Raw genomic sequence first — 17,823 nt, 5'->3', positions numbered from 1 at the left:
ATAGTGTGTCCTTAACAAATTTTTTGTTGATAAATGAATATATGTTCACAAAAAGGCATATTCCATATCTTAATATTTAAACAATAACAAAAGTCTAACAAGAGAATTCTAAGCTATAATATCATTTCAAAATTGTACCTGATTCTAACCACAAGGAGCACCTTAGAAATCTGAGAATTGTTTTAAGAAGTAAATTTTTACTTTCAATCAAGATGATATAGTTTAAGCTTTAATGTTCCCCCTTGCCTCCAATATTACACAAAAAAATTGTATTGTTGTTGTTGTTGTTGAAGAAAAAAATGCATAGAAAAAAAGAAAGAAGTAAAAAAAAAAAAAGACTGGTGGTTGATAAATAGATTTCCAGAGACAATAGATTTCCAGAACTGTGAGCAAGTGAATGGGGCTGAACCTGTGGGCTTGCTCGCTCTGTGTTCAAAGGCAACTGGGAAGTCAGAGTTCAGCTTCTGGAAAGCAAGTAAGGCTATGAGTCTCTGAAAGACAAGGGCCCAAGTCAGGCTCAGTGCCCAAAGCCAGCATTGGCATGAGGTCCCTTTACCCCTGAAAGATCGCCTGGTCTAGTGACAGAGGGTACTGATGTAGCCTTGCAACCAAGAACTAAACCAAGCCACCCTCTCAGTCTATGATATTGCAGTGTCACCAAGGAACAAAAGTCCTAAATCTCAATGAGGGAGGTTCAAGGGGGCGGATTTAGGCAACTGAAAAACAGGAGAGGAGAGAAAATAAAAGATTATAAAAAGCTTGTTAAAATGAGCCAGCATACTAAAATTCCAAAACATTTCCCCCCCAAATAGCCAAAAAATGGCAGCTGAGCAAATCAGTGATCAGAACGTCAGTTCATTTGAAAAGAAATTAACTTACGAGCCATCTAACAATGGCTTTATTTTAATTATGATTAGGTTTTTCAAAGATTCAACAGCCATATGAAAGTACAAAAATAAACGTAAGTGCCATAAGAGGAAATGGATGGGGAAAAGAAAAATATTTTAAATAATAAAATAAAATCTATCTTGGAAAGAACAAATATTGAAATTGAAAACTACATGTATTAATCTTGTAATTAAAACACCAAGACCAAAACAAACAAGGAAACTGGCAAAGATTCAGAAAACTGAAGAGGAAGAAATGAAGTTAACAGCTTCATAATTGAACCTCGCTACTTTCAGACACATGAATTCAGCATGTGGCTTTTAATAACCTTTGTCAAAGAGAAGGAACCAGAACCGTGAGTTAAAAGGTGAGCCAACTGGACTTTGAAAACGGAATGAAGCTTGCAGAAATGAAAAAAAGAAAAAAAAAAGTTCTTTCAAAACAGAGCTGCATATCACATAAACTTTCAGAGGAAAAGAAAAGCAATGTCAACAAAATGAAAGACTTATATTGTATCATCCTTGAGAAAAAAAAATCTCCCATTAGAAGTCTACAAATAACTCTCCAAGTCTGCCCACTTATGGCTCAATTACAAATCAACATCACAAAATATTTAGCAACATCATCATATTTCGCTAAGATCAGCTTGACTCCTAACTCAACATACTAAAAGAAAATCCATTGTTCAACGCTCTACTTCCCTCTTTTGTGGATTTGGATCTCATGCCTTGCGTGGCCATGGTGCACTTCAGTGTGGTAGCCGTTCAAATCTGTTCAAATCTGGCTTGTGTGAATGCAGATTTAGGGAAAGACAAAGTCATACTCCACACCTTCAGTCTGTGGTCTTAGTTTTTATAACATGATGGTCACATGGTGGTACCATGGGTATTCTCTTTATGATGTCAAATTTATGTGGCTATGAGGTCATAAGGGATACTCTCAGGGTAACTTGGGGCAATCAGAATCATGGCTGCCCAGCCACTGTCAGGAAGCAAGTGGGGAGGAGGGTGTAGTTAATGAATAAACTGTTTGAGAGGGAATAAAACCACCTGATCACACCTCTTTTGAAAATGCTCTCCTTAATACCTCTTAGAGTGAAAATTGAGCATAACCAACTGAGAGACCTTTCTAGATAATAGTTGATAACAAAAGGAAGACTCAAGTTATTACTTACCTCAGTTCTCTTGAGGTGAATCTAGAAGGCTTATCAATAATATACATGTAGATAAATACATTGAATTGCAGTTCTTGTTACATGGCTTTTTTCCCCCCACTAAACTCTGTAGGTCTTTATTCCTTTTTGAAAATACTAGTTTCTAGCACAACACATGTACAAAGTGACCATTTATTGAATACACGAAAGACTAAAATTATGTATAAATTAAAATAATGGCCAAGGCTCAAAATTAAATGTGTGTTCATGTTGTAAAACATAATTAAGTTCAAATTCTACCAAATTTGAATTCTTGGCAATTGAGGCATGGTATGAGTATAACTTTGTCATTTTTTAAAGAAGTGTTTGCTAAGAATATGAATAAAGTGAACAAGGTTTTAAGAGGTAGTTAGCATACATAAGAAAACTATTCTCAAACAATAAAATATAAAATTAAAATAGAATACCATTTTCACCTAACAATTAGCAAAGTTTTTTTTAATGTTACTGCTCTAAGTGACAGCAAATACATAGAAAAATATATACTCTTGAAATCCCAAGTAACTGCCCAATAATGGGGGAAATAGTTAAATAAATTGTAGTAATTCATATTATTGAATATTAGTGCAACCATTAAAATTCACCCTCATTATTTACCGCAAAGACTTGAAAACTCATATCCGAAAAGATATTTGCACACCAGTGTTCATAGCAGCATTATTCACATGGCCAGGAAATGAAAGCAACAGAAGTGTCCTATGATAGATGATTGACTAAAGAAACTGTGGTACATATATACAATGGAATATTTCTCAGCCATAAGAAGAGATGAAATACTGCTATTTGTGACAACATGGATGGAACTTGAAATAATAATATTAAGTGAAATAGGCCAGACAGAAAAGGTTGAAAATCACATGATATCACTTATATGTGGGATATAACCCTAAAAGCAACAAATGAACAAGACAAACAGAGACTCATGGACATGGCAATGGACTAGTGGTTACCAGAGGAGAGGAGGGAGGAGGAAGGAGGAAAAATAAAAATAAAAAAATAAAAGATTAAAAAAAATTCATTCCCAAATGGACATTACAAGGACATACGTTCATAACATACGTTACATGAAAAAAGGCAGAACATAGAAATGTGTATAGTTCTATTAGATATTAAAGCACTACAGGTAGAGTTCTACATAGCAACATCCTGTTATTTATAAGTAATCCTACATGTTGAAAAGGAGAAACTGGGTTTTATATATTTATTGTTCCACCCTGACTTAATTTACCAACTTCACTTTTTTGCAACAAAATAGATTCTTCCAATAAGCATCCCAGAGCTTGCTGCCAGATTGGCCAAGGACAGGTGTGACTGGACAAGTATAATGAAAAGCAACAGCTATGCACACATTGCCCAAATGGATAACTGAACACAGACAAAATGGCCTTACAGATGGTGCACTGTACAAACTGCCAAGTGCCGAAGCCTACATGTCTGCTTTCAAACTGAACCATCTCTAACCTCTAAAGAATAAAATGAAGGGCCAGAACATTAAGTGGCAAAGCAGCATGTCAACAGATCATTCATAAACCCATGAAAATATGTTACTACAATGTAGGTTACACTTCACATTTTTCAACCTAAACTTTCAGAAAATAAAAGATTGGGGTTTTTTTTTTCAGTTTAAATTTCAATTGAAATGGTGTAATAGATATATATTTGTTAGTATGGAACAATGCTCACAATAGATTGTTGAATAAAAATAAGGATATAAAATGGTACAGTCAGTTTGATTTCATTTTGGTAAAACAAAAACACAGAACAAACAATATGCATGTAGTGAAAAAGCTATGGCCAACTAACACCAGTGATTCATCTGTGGTGGAGTTATAACAATTGGTTCTTTTTCACTTTTTTGCATTTTCTAATTTTTCTACACAATGCATATATATAGTTTTTGCAATAACTGTTCTTTAAAATTTTTAAATTAAGAGCTTTTCTATCAGGGGGATCATGCCATAAACTATATAAATGTCTAACCAATGTACTGTATACCTGAAACTAACAATAAAATAGAAGTAAAATAAAAAAAAAACATTCAACTGTACACTTAAAATTGGTGAATTGTATGGTATGTGAATTAGATTTCAATAAAACTCATTTTTAAAAGCAAAAAAAAAATGTTTTTCTATTGATAAAAAAGTGATATCTAATGCTACTACACTGAAAGCAACAAAATGCCATGTCTGCAACAGCACCCCCAATCTGTGCACCTAACATTCTTTGTCAGCTAAATGATGAGATGAATATCCGCCTCGCTAGGTTGCTCTAAGTTTTAGATGAAATACTTGGATGATTTCAAATGCTTTGCTCCGAATCTAGGATGAGGACTCCTCTTGTACTAGATCAGGGACCTGCCATGTCCCAGTTAGTAGTAAAGGACCACAAAGCTATCTGCTGGACCCACATTAGGGCAAAGTATGTGGGGACGTTGTTAAAGATATGATGATGATGATGATGATGATGATGATGATGACGACGACGATGACAATTTTCCAGTGATGCAGGCTAATGTTTCCAGATTATTTTGGTTTTATTTTTGCAAAATAATTGCCAATAAAAAACTTTGAATTAGTTATTTGATTTACCAAATAACTTAAACAGTTTTATTCTGTATATGACTTGGCGATGAATAAATTTTTTTGAAAGAGCTAAGGTAAAATTATCTAGTCTATTGGAAACTTAAAGTGCCAGTTAACATCTTGTAATGAAGAGTTGCTAGGACAACCTCTGTACTCAGTACTTCATTACCAAGGTGACAGATTCGATGCTGGTCCAAGAAACACTGAAAATCAAAACAGCATTGTGTTCCAGAAGAAGAAAGCCCACACATAAACCATAAATGAGACAAAGAGCTGGTGACAAAGCCTAACACTGCTTTATAACTCTACCCAGACAGATGTGGCTGTGCACAGAACACAGGAGTAAAAGCCAATTAAAATTCTCAGTGGAGTGGGTTACAATTCATGTTTCCTTTTCAGCTCCATTCTACTTTTTGTCTACTTTTACATAAAATGTCAGGTTCAAATTTCAAAAAGTTATTTATCCCACTAGGTGGGATATATTTTTAGATTATTGTTTTATTATTCTTCCTATTTACAGCCAAGGGCCTCTTAAAGCCAGAGAAAATATTGAGTGTGCTTTGAGGGTGAAATTGGAATTTATTGCAGTATATTACCATCATCATCATGACTCTTGCCCTTATTGTCAATAATGAAGCATGCTGGGCAATATGCGACTGATCCACAGGTTTGTAAGGAGAATTTTCAATGCCACGAACCCACCAAAGACCAGTCCCATGGTGATATGCACTTGAAAAATGTCAGTCCTCTTTCCTTGTCTTTGCTTTCTAGAGTCAGAAGACTTGAATATTGCCCTGAAAACCAAGACCCTCACCACTCTTTCTCCTAGTTTTTCCTTCTTGAATTGCACTCTTGACATTTCTCTCTCTCAGCTCCATGTGGTTTAGCCTTCAACTTGACATTATAAATAGCCTTGGATCCATCCCCAGTGCTGCTGCCAGGGTCATAGCCACCTAGACCTTGCCTCCTGACTGCCCCTTGGCTTCCGGGTCTCACATCTGTCCAACTTGTCTCTAGATTGCAGCAAAGCCCAAACTTGTTCTTTTCTCTCCTCTGCTAAAACCCCTTCAGTTCCCCTCAGGATGACATTCCAAATGTCAGGTACAAATCCTTAACTCAATCAAGACCTTTCCCTTACCTGCTTTCACACCTTCTCCCAGTAAACTAAACTTTATTTGGAATGACAAACTTTCTCTGGACTTCCTCACAAGCTCGCCCACTGCATAGGACAATCCTCCTCACTAGCATCTTCTAACTCCTTCTCTTCCCCAGGGCTGACCGCTCTGACGACTGAAACTGGGTTAGGGTCCTCTCCTGCACTTGCACTCTGCACTTTCCATTCATCAGATTTAACTAGAACATCTTATTTTAGTTGCTATTTCCTCAGTTCTTTGTTGTATATGTTACCAGTATTTTTCTGAGAGCTGCCTTCATTTTTTTTTTCTAGTCCTTAATGGCCTAATTGTTTTTTGTCTATTTGGTATCTTAACTTCTTTTTTAAATTTTATTTATTTTTTCAATTGGTTGACCTTCATACTGCTTTCATTTTATTTATGTTTTTATGTAAAATGTTTTTACGTATTTAATCTATAAATCTTTTCTTTATGGGTTCTCCCTTTGATTTTATGCTTATTTTCCTACCCTATCATGCTTATTTTTTTGAGAAATTTACTTTCTGATGTATCTTGAATTATTGAGAGACTTTGAAGGAGACATGATAAGCACAGGAAAATTCCATTTCCAGGAAGCATTCACTAAATATACTTTATTCCAAATAAAACTCAAGAATATTAATAAAACAAATCCACAGACTATGAGAAGCTGTCACCGAACTCCTTAGAACAAATGAATTAGGGCTTGGTTTCTCTGTTTCTTCTGAAAGAAAAGTTCATATGCCATACTGATATCTGACTAATCAGGTTAGAATTTACTGAAGATATAAATAGACTGCCAGCCAGAGGCAGAACCACTCACCTTGAGGCAAAGTCATCAGGAACCCAGTCTAAGTGATCACACACACAACCTCCAGAGCAAAAGCCACTGGACATGTCAACTCCATGGGTACAATTTCTTAAATGTGACTAATAGAAAAAATTCACCAATTCATCCACTTCTTCCAAATACATCATATCACAGCTATTGTAAGACAAATTAGATAAAGCCTTTTTCTTTCTTTTCCTGCTTTTTTTTCAACGTTTTATTATGAAAAATTTCAAATACGTGAAAAAGCAGACAGAACAGTAGAATGAGCCTCCTCTCACTCAATAATCTAAATTCGACAACTGTCAATTCATGGTTAATCATGCTGTATGTACTCCTACCCCCACTCTTCCGCCATCCAGATTATCTTGAAGCAGATTTCAAACCTCTTACATTTCCTCTATAAATATTTTAGTATGAGATAAGGATATTATTTCCGTTTAGTGACTGTAAAGCCTGATATATTCCTATTTAAATCACTCATTGATGTTATATTTGAAGCGCTACAGTTCAATTCTTGTGTTCTCTCATTTTCTTCATGGCCCTCATTGCTGTGCAATCTGGCTGCCCCACTGGGCTGCTTTTGCTGAGGGCAAGGGCCTTCTCATTGCCCAAATTGGGGAAAGTCTGCAGCACTCACTTGGCTCCCTCCACATTTAACCCTATCACGCCCTCTTCCTGGAAGTTCTGTTCTCCTTCCAGGACATGAATGACTGTCACTCATCACTCTCTTAGGGCTCCTTTTGCTGTGGCTCCACTCTCCATTGCGCTCTCTCTTCTTCCCTCCCTCCCTCCCTCGTTACCTCCCTCCCTCTTTCTCTCTCTTTTTCCTTGGAGACTTTCATGATGGCAAAGATACCACCACTCTTAGGAATAGAAGGTGAGCAAAAACAGGACATAACTTCTCACACATTGCCCCTAACCTTTGATATTGGATGATATTCATTCTGGACTCAGAACTGTGACCTAGAGGCTTTTCAAGCATTTTCTTCATCTCCACACTGTCACCCATCAGCAATGAACTATGACTGCCAACCCAACAAAGGCCAGTTTCTTCTCAGCCTAAAAGCAAAAATGCTTAAAAGCATCTCTCTCTCCTTTTTGCTACCTTTACAAATAATTCTATTTCAATGGCTGAAACACATTTCTGTTACAACTGCACAAGATAATAAAGGAGATTATTTTCATTTAAGCAGAAAATTGAAACTATGCCACACAGGAGCATGTAGAAAATCAGTTTTACCTCATCAAAGACCTTGGAAGCAACATGCTTGTCCAAAATTGGAACATAGGAGGGGCTATGAGGAATGGCTGTCACTGACAAGGCGTCCATGATGGTGAGTTTCTTGGCAACCAAACCATGGGTCTTGAGCCAGTTTGCTAAAGATACATCTGAGGAACTGAGAACACAAGACTGTGACATTTTAAAATGTATAACAACTATAAACACAACAAAACTGTCCTAGTAAAATTAAAACACTCACTCTTGATCACAGACTTGGCTTCCTTCTGGAGTCAGTCTTTCTAATGGTTTGTCATTTGAATATTCATTTGTCAACAGGATGCTCATTTCTGTGGAAAGGGAAATGGCAGTTGTATAATTTCTCAGATATGGGGTTTATATCAAAATGAAAAAGGATCACACATATCTTGGAGTTCAGGTGTAACTGAAGACTAATAAATGGACCACATTTCAGAGAATGCTGGTGTATCAGAGTAGGTTCTCAGGGAAGATTCATTGGCAATTGACGCCAAAAAGCAACATAGAGGTAAATATGATGCTGTTGTTGTTTTATCTACCTCACCCTATGGCCACTGAGAGCTCTGTCCAGGAAAGAATGAGACATATCCATTCTCTCATTCTCCAGAGAACACATTTTAAAAGTACTAAATAACAATACCATTAACCAACAGTTGTTCAATGTTGTCTTCGTTAGGCTACTTTCAAATTATACAGGAGAGCCTCGATCAACATTTTAGCTTTTATTGTTTTGTGGTTCAGCTCTATGTGGGAAACCAAAATCCCTATTAGGTCCTATTTAGTTGTAGGTTCAAAATTTTGAATTAATATTTGGGAGTTTTAATGTATACCTTTATATAAACTTGGATTTATTAAATGAAAAGGAATATTAGCTAGTTGAATCAGCGGCATCTATAAGGAGGGATGTTTGGGAGTGAGCTAGTTAAATGCCTAAGAAATCATATCCTAATCATCATATGATAATCCTTTAAGGATTATTCATGTAGCGGACTTAGGAAATATGATAGGTTAATTGAAGGTGGGGAAAAGACATCACATCAGCCAGCACTGAAGAACACAAAGTTTGATTAAGCTATGACCAAGTAACAACAGGTGTGAATTTGTCAGGTGCTTCCTACTATCTAGGGGAGTGTGTGTGTATGCATGTGTGTGTGTGTGTGTGTGTGTGTGTGTATGTGTGTGTGTGCTTAGCTGGGATTTATCATTTATCAACTATTTGAAATATAGGGAAAAATACTACAAGAATTAAACTTTTAGAAATTTACTATTTTAAGAATAATGATTTTATCAATAGTAATAAAAATTGAGTAAAGTCATATTTTCCTCACATTTAGCCCCAAAAAGCTGACAATATGAACCAGAGGGCTCATCGAATAGTTATATCTATGAATGAGGGGAAGAAAATAAACATACAATGAAATATTAGATGTTCAAATTCAAACCATAGAACAGCAGCATTATCACTACCAGCACCATAGTTATTTAGGCCACATGTGTACAGGTATAAGTCTCTAAGAAAATCCAGCTCATGAAAGCAGGTAGACCTGATTTACAAGAGAGTCCTCTGAGTAGTAGAAAACACTCCAGACCCACTTCAAAATGATTTGTTCACTCCCAAACAATCTGTATGCAGATCTTTCAGGAGCAGAAACACTGGGCAAAGGGAGGCCATTCTGAAAGAGAGACTCTCTCTGGCTTGCCTGTGTCACTTGGAGTGCTCCAATTGCTGGAACTGTAAAGGCCATCCTTCCTTTTGCTGAAAGCTGAACTTTTGAGAGTAGACATCTGGCTTCTAAGCAGGCTGGTTTTTGTTGATTCTGTGAGTATCACAGGGAGAGGGGTTAAAGGCATTTGGGATGGAGAGAGATGCTTCATTAGATGCAACTATTTCCTTGGATCCTTAAAAGAAGGCAGCTTCAGTGTTCCAACCCTCAGAGCATAGTTCTGTCACCAACTGAACACTGTGGTGATAGCTTGCTCCATTTATCTGAGTTCAAGCTCTGCCCCTTTTGGAATGAAATCTGCCTCTAGGGTCATTCAGGTTATTGGCAGAATTCATTTTCTTGAAGTTATAAGACTGAGGCCTCCCAGTTTCCCTGCCAGATGTCAGCCAGGGGCCTCTCTCAGCTCCTTAGGGCACTAGCATTCCTATTCATGTGGCCCTCTCCATCTCCAAGCCATCAAGAGTGCTAAATTCCTCTGTGCTTCAAGTCTCTGATTTTCTCTTTTGCCTGCTTCTAAGGGCTCATAAGTACCTGCCTCCCCACACCTTCACCCCAGATACCCTTGTCTCAAGGTCAACATAACATAATCATGAGAGTGATGACTCATCATAGTCACAGGTTACAGGGTTTAGATTAGGACATCTTTGGTAGGCTATTTTAGAAACTCCGCCTACCTCTGTCGCTGTCCATATGTTTATCTATATTATTTTCTACCCTCTGTTGGGGTCCTTAGACTAGCAGGTAGACACTTGAAATACTGATGTTTACTCAGTATTTCAGGTTTGTTATTTGGAGGATAATAAACCTGTACTAAGACATCTCAATGAGTTCTCATGTGTGAATACACAATCTATACTGATGGTAAATATGTCCTATGATTCACAACTTAGGGGCACAACTGCCAAGGCTTCATGAGTGCTCATGGATAAAACGTGTGCTTATTGGTAACAAGAAGGGACTTAGTATCTCCCATAAGAAATTAAAGTGAATATTAGTTAATAATCTGCAAATTATCTATCTTTTGTCAGAAAGGTCTCCATGCCTGGAGATAGGAGTATTCTATGTGTTATTCGTTGTTTTTCTAGGCAATAAAGGGGTGAGTCCTATCTTGGTTGCCGGTGTAAGCAGGAATTAAAAAGGATAAATCTTCTTGGAAGCTGTGTCTGTGGGAAAATGAGATAAATGATCCACACAGGAGAGCTGAACTTTGCCGCTGATCACACAAGCAGGCCACCTTGGCCAAAATCACTAGGTAAAACCAACCACATACATAGATGTGCCAAAATGAAAACGACATTTATCTTCAAAAGTCCCCCCCAAAAGCCTGTACTATTCCCAAACTCTGCAAGTACTGAAGAAAAGCATATTTATCTAGTAGTGGATTCAAGGATTTAATTATTACCCAATCTCTGCAAGTCAGTCCCCACGTCATTCATTCTTCTACACTATAAATTGAAATAGAATAAAAATAAGCACATGGTTGCCTGACAGTAGCAAAGATCCCAAACCTAAGTGAAATGATAGAAGTGCCAAAAGACCATTAAAATGTTTAGAATGAGTAGCAAGTAGCATCTTTAGCAAAACCCAGATTTATTGGAATGGGCAGGCAAGACTAGCAAAAGGGATGCAGCCACACAAATGGAGGCCGTGGTGTTCCTATGAGCCTAAGACAGTCCACCCTTGCTTAGAAACACCAGGACAAGTGAACATCACATAAGAGGAACCAAGATACAGTGAGCGGCCCATCAGTATTCAAGGCTCTCCTCCTCTAGAGACACCCAGTAGACACTGATGGAGAAGCCCCATCCAGCATCCTAGCCTGAGCAAACTCTTACCGCTCCCTCAGGAACACTAGCAGGGACCAGGAGGAGCCCCAGTGACATCAGAAAACCAAGCACCAAAAATAACCACAAAGGCTGTGAAAATTCAATTGCCAAGGCCTATGTACAAAGCTTAACCAGGGCAACTACTTCCTAAAATAAAAGATTTAAATATAATAGACAAAATTTTCAGGATACAAAAAAAAAAAAAAAAAAAAGAATCACCCATCACATCAAGAACTAAGGGAATCACACTTTGAGTGAGAAAAAAATAACAAGATGAATCAGAAGATGGAGTTATATAATAGGAATTTCCAAAAAGCTGTCTTTAAAATGCTTCAATAATTAATTATAAGTTCTCTTGAGACAAATGCACAAATAGAAAACTTCAGCAATGAAACAAAAGTTATATTTCCAACTATATGCTACATATAAGAAATTTATACTCCAACTACAAATTAGGTAGATTGAAAGTAAACAGATAGAAAAGATATACGATGCAAATATTAATAAAAACTTAAAGTGGCTATATTAAAATCTGATCACGTAGATTTCACAGCAGAAAAATTCACATAATAAAGGTATAAATCCACCAGAAATAATTATAAATCCTTAATTGGTACACACAAACCAATATAGCCTTAAAGTGTATGAAGCTAAACTGACAGAGCCTAAAGAAAAAATAGACACATCAAAAAATATAGTTAAGGCCCTCATAACCTCCATCTCAGTAACGGAAAGATCTACTAGACACAAAATCAGTAAGCACAGAGATGTGAACAACACAATCAACCAGCAGAATCTAAATAACAAAGAATACTCTCTTCAACAACAGCAGAGTACACAGTTTTTCCCAGTGCCTTTGAAACATTTATCAAGACAGACTTTATTTGAAAGTATTAAAATTATATAAACTGTGTTCTCTGACCATAGTGGAATCAAAAACAGAAAGACAACAGGAAAAATGTGTAAGCACATGGAAGTTAAACAATGCATTTATCAATCATCCATAGGTAAAAGAGGAAGTCTTAAAGGAAATAAAAATGCTTAGAATGAATGAAAACAAAAACACAACAAATAAAAATATGTGAGACGCAGTTAAACAATACTGGGGGGGAAATTTACACCATTAAATGCTATGTTGGAAATGAAATCTCTCAAATCAATAATAGGATCCTAACTTAAGAAACTAGAAAATAAATTGCAAAATAAAAGTAGAGGGCAGAAGGAAGAAACAATAAAGAGTAGAAATTAATGAAATTGAACATAGTAAAACATTAGAGAAAATCAGTGAGATAAAAGCTTTTTGTGGGCAGGGAGAACCAAGACATCTCATAAAACCTCTAGCAAGATTGAAAGAGACACACAAAAAAATAGAGAAGACAGACACAAACACTAGTATCAGAAATGAAATAGGTAACATCACTAGAGCTCCTGCAGCCATTATAAAAGTAATGAAGAAATACAATGAACAACTTTGCACACATAAATTTCACAACTTAGGGGAAAAAATGGACCACTTCCTCAGAAACCACAAAGTGCCAAATTCAACCAGATGGGACAGACAATAGCTCTAAACCCATTTTTTTTTAATTGAATACTTAATTTAAAAAGCCGTGGTAAAGAAATTTCCAGGCCCAGGTGGCTCTATGAAAGTTTTACTAAATATTCAAAAAAGAGTTACTCCAATTTATTCCAGGAACAGCAGAGGAGCGACAAATGTTCCACATAAAAAATGGGCGAAACGCGTGCACAGACATTTCACCAAAAAGAATATACAGATGGCAAACAAGCACATGAAAAGACACTCAACATCATTAGCCACTGGGGAAATGCAAGTTAAAACCACTATGAGATATTGCATACCTATCAGAATGACTAAAATAAAAAATATAGTGACAACACTAAATGCTGATGAGAATATGTAGAAACTGGATCATGCGTACATTGCTATTGATAATGTAAAATGGCACAGTCATGCTGGGAAAGAGTTTGGCAATTTTAAAATTGTATAAAATTACACAAACAAACACCAGTAAAACTGGAGAGAGCTGAATAAGATCATGGATTGTATGACTGTCACGATCCTGGGTGCAATATTGTACTTTTTTTTTCTTTTTGCAAGATGTCACCATTGGAGGAAACTGAAAGAAGGGTAAAACTATGGGATTTCTTGTATTATTTCTTATAACTATACGTGAATGCATAATTATCTCAATAAAAATTTCAATTAAAAAAAACACAGATTTAGGCTTCTTTAATAATACTAAGTGGGTTTAGTTTTATTCTACCTTCTTGCATTGAAGGGAAACCAGTAATGACATTCAAACCATTTTGTTCACTGATACCTGCATGGAGGACTTTCTTTTTCTGAATCTTTTGATTTGAAAGGTCTTCTGGTAATTTTGCCATATTTAAGTATGATGTCCGTGTTACTTCGACATCAGAGTGAGGATTTGCACATTTTTCTGGGGTTGAAACCATAGAACAGATTTCTTTTTGATGCCTGTTTTGATTTAGATCAAAAGTAGACAAAGAGAAAGAAAGAACAAAAAGAAAAAGGAGGGGGAAACATAAAACTTCCATTAAGAAGGCAGAGTTAGATCAATACACCACGTAGAAAGTTGGAAACTTAAAGAAGTGAGCCTTCCCCTATTTAGGTAGTGTGTAAGAATCATCCTTTCTCCATGCCCCATGCCGAAGAGTACACAGGGACCCAAAAGTGGGGTCACTATATATATGGCCCACAGCACAGCTCTGGTTCTTCCTGACTGTGTGACTCGGTGAAGTCTCTCAGTCCTCCATGAACTTCAGCACTTTCCTTATCTGTAAACTGCTGAAAACCTTAGCTGGCACTGACTGAGGACAGACATGAGGAGAGCCGGCTGTAAACCAGGAGGCACTACCGACAACCGCACCTCTAGGCAAAGGGCTGATGGCTAGCTCTGGTAAAAGTCAGATGAGGGACACCCTGTGCCAGCACCAGATCACAGCAAGCTTTTCTGGTGATGGTCAGGGGTGCCAGGAGGGACACTAGAAGTGCCTGAATATTCCCAGACACACCTTCTCTGAGGCGCTGAACACAGTGGCCACAGAAAGGCAAGTTTCCAGAACAAGCTCCTACTCCAACGCTGTGTAGTATTGCGCCCCGTCTTTCACCCACTGCCACCTGAGCCTTCCTCTGTGACATGCCCACCCAGCGTCCAAAATCCTTTGTGTATCCCCCACCACACTGTGTGTCCTGTGACACAGGGACCAGGCTTACATTCATCTGTGTGACCCAGTTCACCTGGTGCCTGATTTGTACTCAACAAATAATTTTTTAAAAAAAGGGAAGGGAGAGGAGATTTGGGGTCTGTACCATATTTTCAGCTGGTAGGAAACTAGAACAAGGCAATTCATTTTTGACCATAGTTAAGTCAATGAATTTGCCCTAATGCTGTTATGTCACAAGGAAGTCTGTAGAATGAGGCACTGCATTTCACTCTTTCCTTTATATTAATTGGGGCTCTTATTCCATGCCAGACATATGCCCTCATTAATTCACCAACAACTCGATGACTACCATTATTCCCATGTTAGAGAGGAGAAAACCAAGGTTCAGCGAGGCTGAATAACTTGCCCAAAGTTAACATGGAATGGTGGGAAGATGGTATGGAAATACTTTGCTTGATTCTAGAATCTGCCCCTTCCAGTTCCTAAAAAAGAAATATAAAAACACTAGAATGCATCCACTGTTCAATCAATAAATAGCAAGTACAGTCAACCAACCAAGCCAGCTTCCAATAGCTGGTCATTCTGTCCTGAGAGCTTTAGTATGATTAAACGAGGGGACAAGGACAATAAAGGCAGGTACTGGCTACAAATACAAAGAAGATAATTTACACTGAAGTGCTGCCCATTTACTTAATTCTTAGTTTATGTATTCAAATTAGAAATTTAGAAAATGTATATGACCCTTCCCAAATACTTAAAATATAATGCTGTAAACTTACATTATATGAGATACCCAGTATAACATTTATTTCTTTTTACTGATTCCATGCCGACACCCTGTCCCCAACCCATATTAATGCTCAAGTGCTAATAGGAAGACAGTGAATTTCAATCAAGAGCAAATCCTGATTACTAAATGTATTTTCAACTTCTTTCCATTTTGCTCTTACTCATTTAAATAAAAAGACATCCTCCTGATAGAGCATTAATATTAAAGCTGTGATACTCGAATATCTGTATAATGCTAAATCATTTTAAGGTGATTTGACCCATTTCCTGAATGTTGGAGTGGTTCTGATTTTTGCTTAAAAACCACTAATTAAAAACATATTAGAATATAGAGTGGGAAAAGGCCTGAGAAATCATTTATCCCAAACCCTACCACCACAGCCATCATTTAAAAGACGAGAGGCCCACAGCAAGGGCCAGGCATGGAGGGAAGTCACGAACTCGCCAGCTTGCAGAGTAAAGTCCAGCCCTTGGGCATCCTGAGCCCCAAGTCTCCTTCACTACACACACTCCTGCTCTGCTTAGGTCAGCAGCCTGTTTATACTGGGTGTCAATCAAACTGACACCTGTGACCTCCTTAAGTCACTCGTTATTAAACCATCATATTATAAAAGATAGTTCTTTGTTCAAAAAAAATCTTAATATAATCACTCTGTGTGAATCTTTTCACTAAAAGATGTCTCACAAAGCATTGCAGAAGGAAGAAGGGCCAAGGAGAGCAAACAGAGCATGAGAGAGGCCCCCGGTGACGACAGTTTGGCATGCTCACTTATTGTCTCTTCCCTTTTCTCCATTGTACCACCAGTCCATGATCAAGGACTCAGAATAAAGGTTTTGCACCTTTTCCAGGTCACTGCTCCCCTGCTCCATTTCCTTAATTAGAAGAGTCAGATCTTCACTCTGCCAAAATGAGAAGTGAATACACCATGAGCTTATATGAGTTCACACTGCAAACATTCTAACACAAAGGCACTGCATTTCACTCTTTCCTTTATATTAATTTGGGCTCTTATTCCATGCCAGACATATGCCCTCATTAATTCACCAACAACTCGATGACTACCATTATTCCCATGTTAGAGAGGAGAAAACCAAGGCTCAGCGAGGCTGAATAACTTGCCCAAAGTTAACATGGAATGGTAGGAAGATGGTATGGAAATACTTTGCTTGATTCTAGAACCTGCCTTTATTTATGGAAAGTGTACCATTTAAATAGTTTCAACATTCACACCCTTGAAATCATCATTGTAATCAAGATAATAAATATATCCATCGCCCCCAATTTTCCTTGTGTCCCAGTCAGTGTAAATCTGCCCTCTCCTACCTCTGAACCCCTTCCCCCATTCCCAAGCAATTATACATCTGCTTTCTGTCACTATAGTTTCATTTTTCCAAAATTTTACATAAATGGAATCATACAGTATATACTATTTTATCTAGCTTTCTTTACCCACATAAGTATTTTCAGATTCACTGATGTTGTGGCATGAATCAATAGCTCACTCATTTTTATCGCCGAGAAGTATTATATACTGAACATCAAAATTTAGTCAGCTGTTGATGCACATTTGAGTTGTTTCCAGTTTGGGCTCTTATGCACAGAGCTATGAACATTTGTGTTTAAGTCTTTGTATGAACATCTGCTTTCATTTCTCTTGGGAAAAGATCTAGAAGTGGAACAGTTGGATCATATGGCTGGTGATTCTAAACTTTTAAAGAAACTACCAAACTGTTTTCCAGAAGGGTTGCACTGGTTTACATACCCACCAGTTAAGTATGATCATGCCGAGTCCTCCACGTTCTTGCAAACACTTGGTATGGTCTATCGTTTTAATGTTGCCCATTCCCACAGCTGGGCAGAAGTATCTCATTGTGGTTTTAACTTGTATTTTCCCTAAAGACTAATAATGTTCTAATTCGCCATGCATATATCTCCTTTGATGAAGTATCTATTCAAATTTTTGCCTATTTTTTGAGTTTGCTTATTATTAGTTTCGAGAGATCTTTATATATTCTAGATGTGAGTCCTTCATTAGATATACAATTCGAAAATATTCTCTCCCAGTCTACAACTGTCTTTTCATTATCTTAGCATTGTCTTTTATAGAGAAGCTTTTAATTTTGATCAAGTACAATTTATCGATTTGTCCTTATATGGATCATGCTTTTGAAACCCTGTTAAAATATTTCTTTGTCTAAGGTAACAAAGGGTTTTTCATATATTTTCCTCCACAAGGAGAAAAACCAAGGTCTTATTAGATCCATAAACTATTTGAAGTTAATTTTTTAATAAGATGTGAGGTATGCGTCAAAGTTAATTCTTTGCATATGGAAATCCAATACCACTATT

At 37.1% G+C, this 17,823-nt stretch overlaps 1 protein-coding gene across 9 annotated transcripts in view; it reads right to left on the bottom strand.

The window, feature by feature from the left end:
- Positions 1 to 17,823, bottom strand: part of VWA3B (von Willebrand factor A domain containing 3B) — a 135,922-nt gene that overhangs the window by 31,725 nt on the left and 86,374 nt on the right. For 7 of the 9 annotated variants that reach the window (XR_004951973.1, XM_036224444.1, XM_036224443.1 and 4 more), the window contains 5 exons: positions 16,243 to 16,373; positions 13,817 to 13,974; positions 9,625 to 9,741; positions 8,148 to 8,235; positions 7,907 to 8,063 (listed from right to left, as the gene is read on the bottom strand). Coding sequence is in view for 8 of the 9 variants with exons in the window: in XM_036224444.1 (XP_036080337.1) it covers positions 7,907 to 8,063; positions 8,148 to 8,235; positions 9,625 to 9,741; positions 13,817 to 13,974; positions 16,243 to 16,373 (651 nt within the window). In the remaining variant the exon portion in view is untranslated. The remainder of the gene's footprint in view (positions 1 to 7,906; positions 8,064 to 8,147; positions 8,236 to 9,624; positions 9,742 to 13,816; positions 13,975 to 16,242; positions 16,374 to 17,823) is intronic. The other 2 variants (XM_036224447.1, XM_036224448.1) reach the window with 1 other exon arrangement.

This window comes from Rousettus aegyptiacus, unplaced genomic scaffold, assembly GCF_014176215.1.
Source record: "Rousettus aegyptiacus isolate mRouAeg1 unplaced genomic scaffold, mRouAeg1.p scaffold_m13_p_7, whole genome shotgun sequence".
In the NCBI taxonomy this organism is placed as follows: Eukaryota; Metazoa; Chordata; class Mammalia; order Chiroptera; family Pteropodidae; genus Rousettus; species Rousettus aegyptiacus.
Note: the sequence above shows the minus strand (reverse complement) of the source record. Positions and strands in the feature narration are given on the sequence as shown.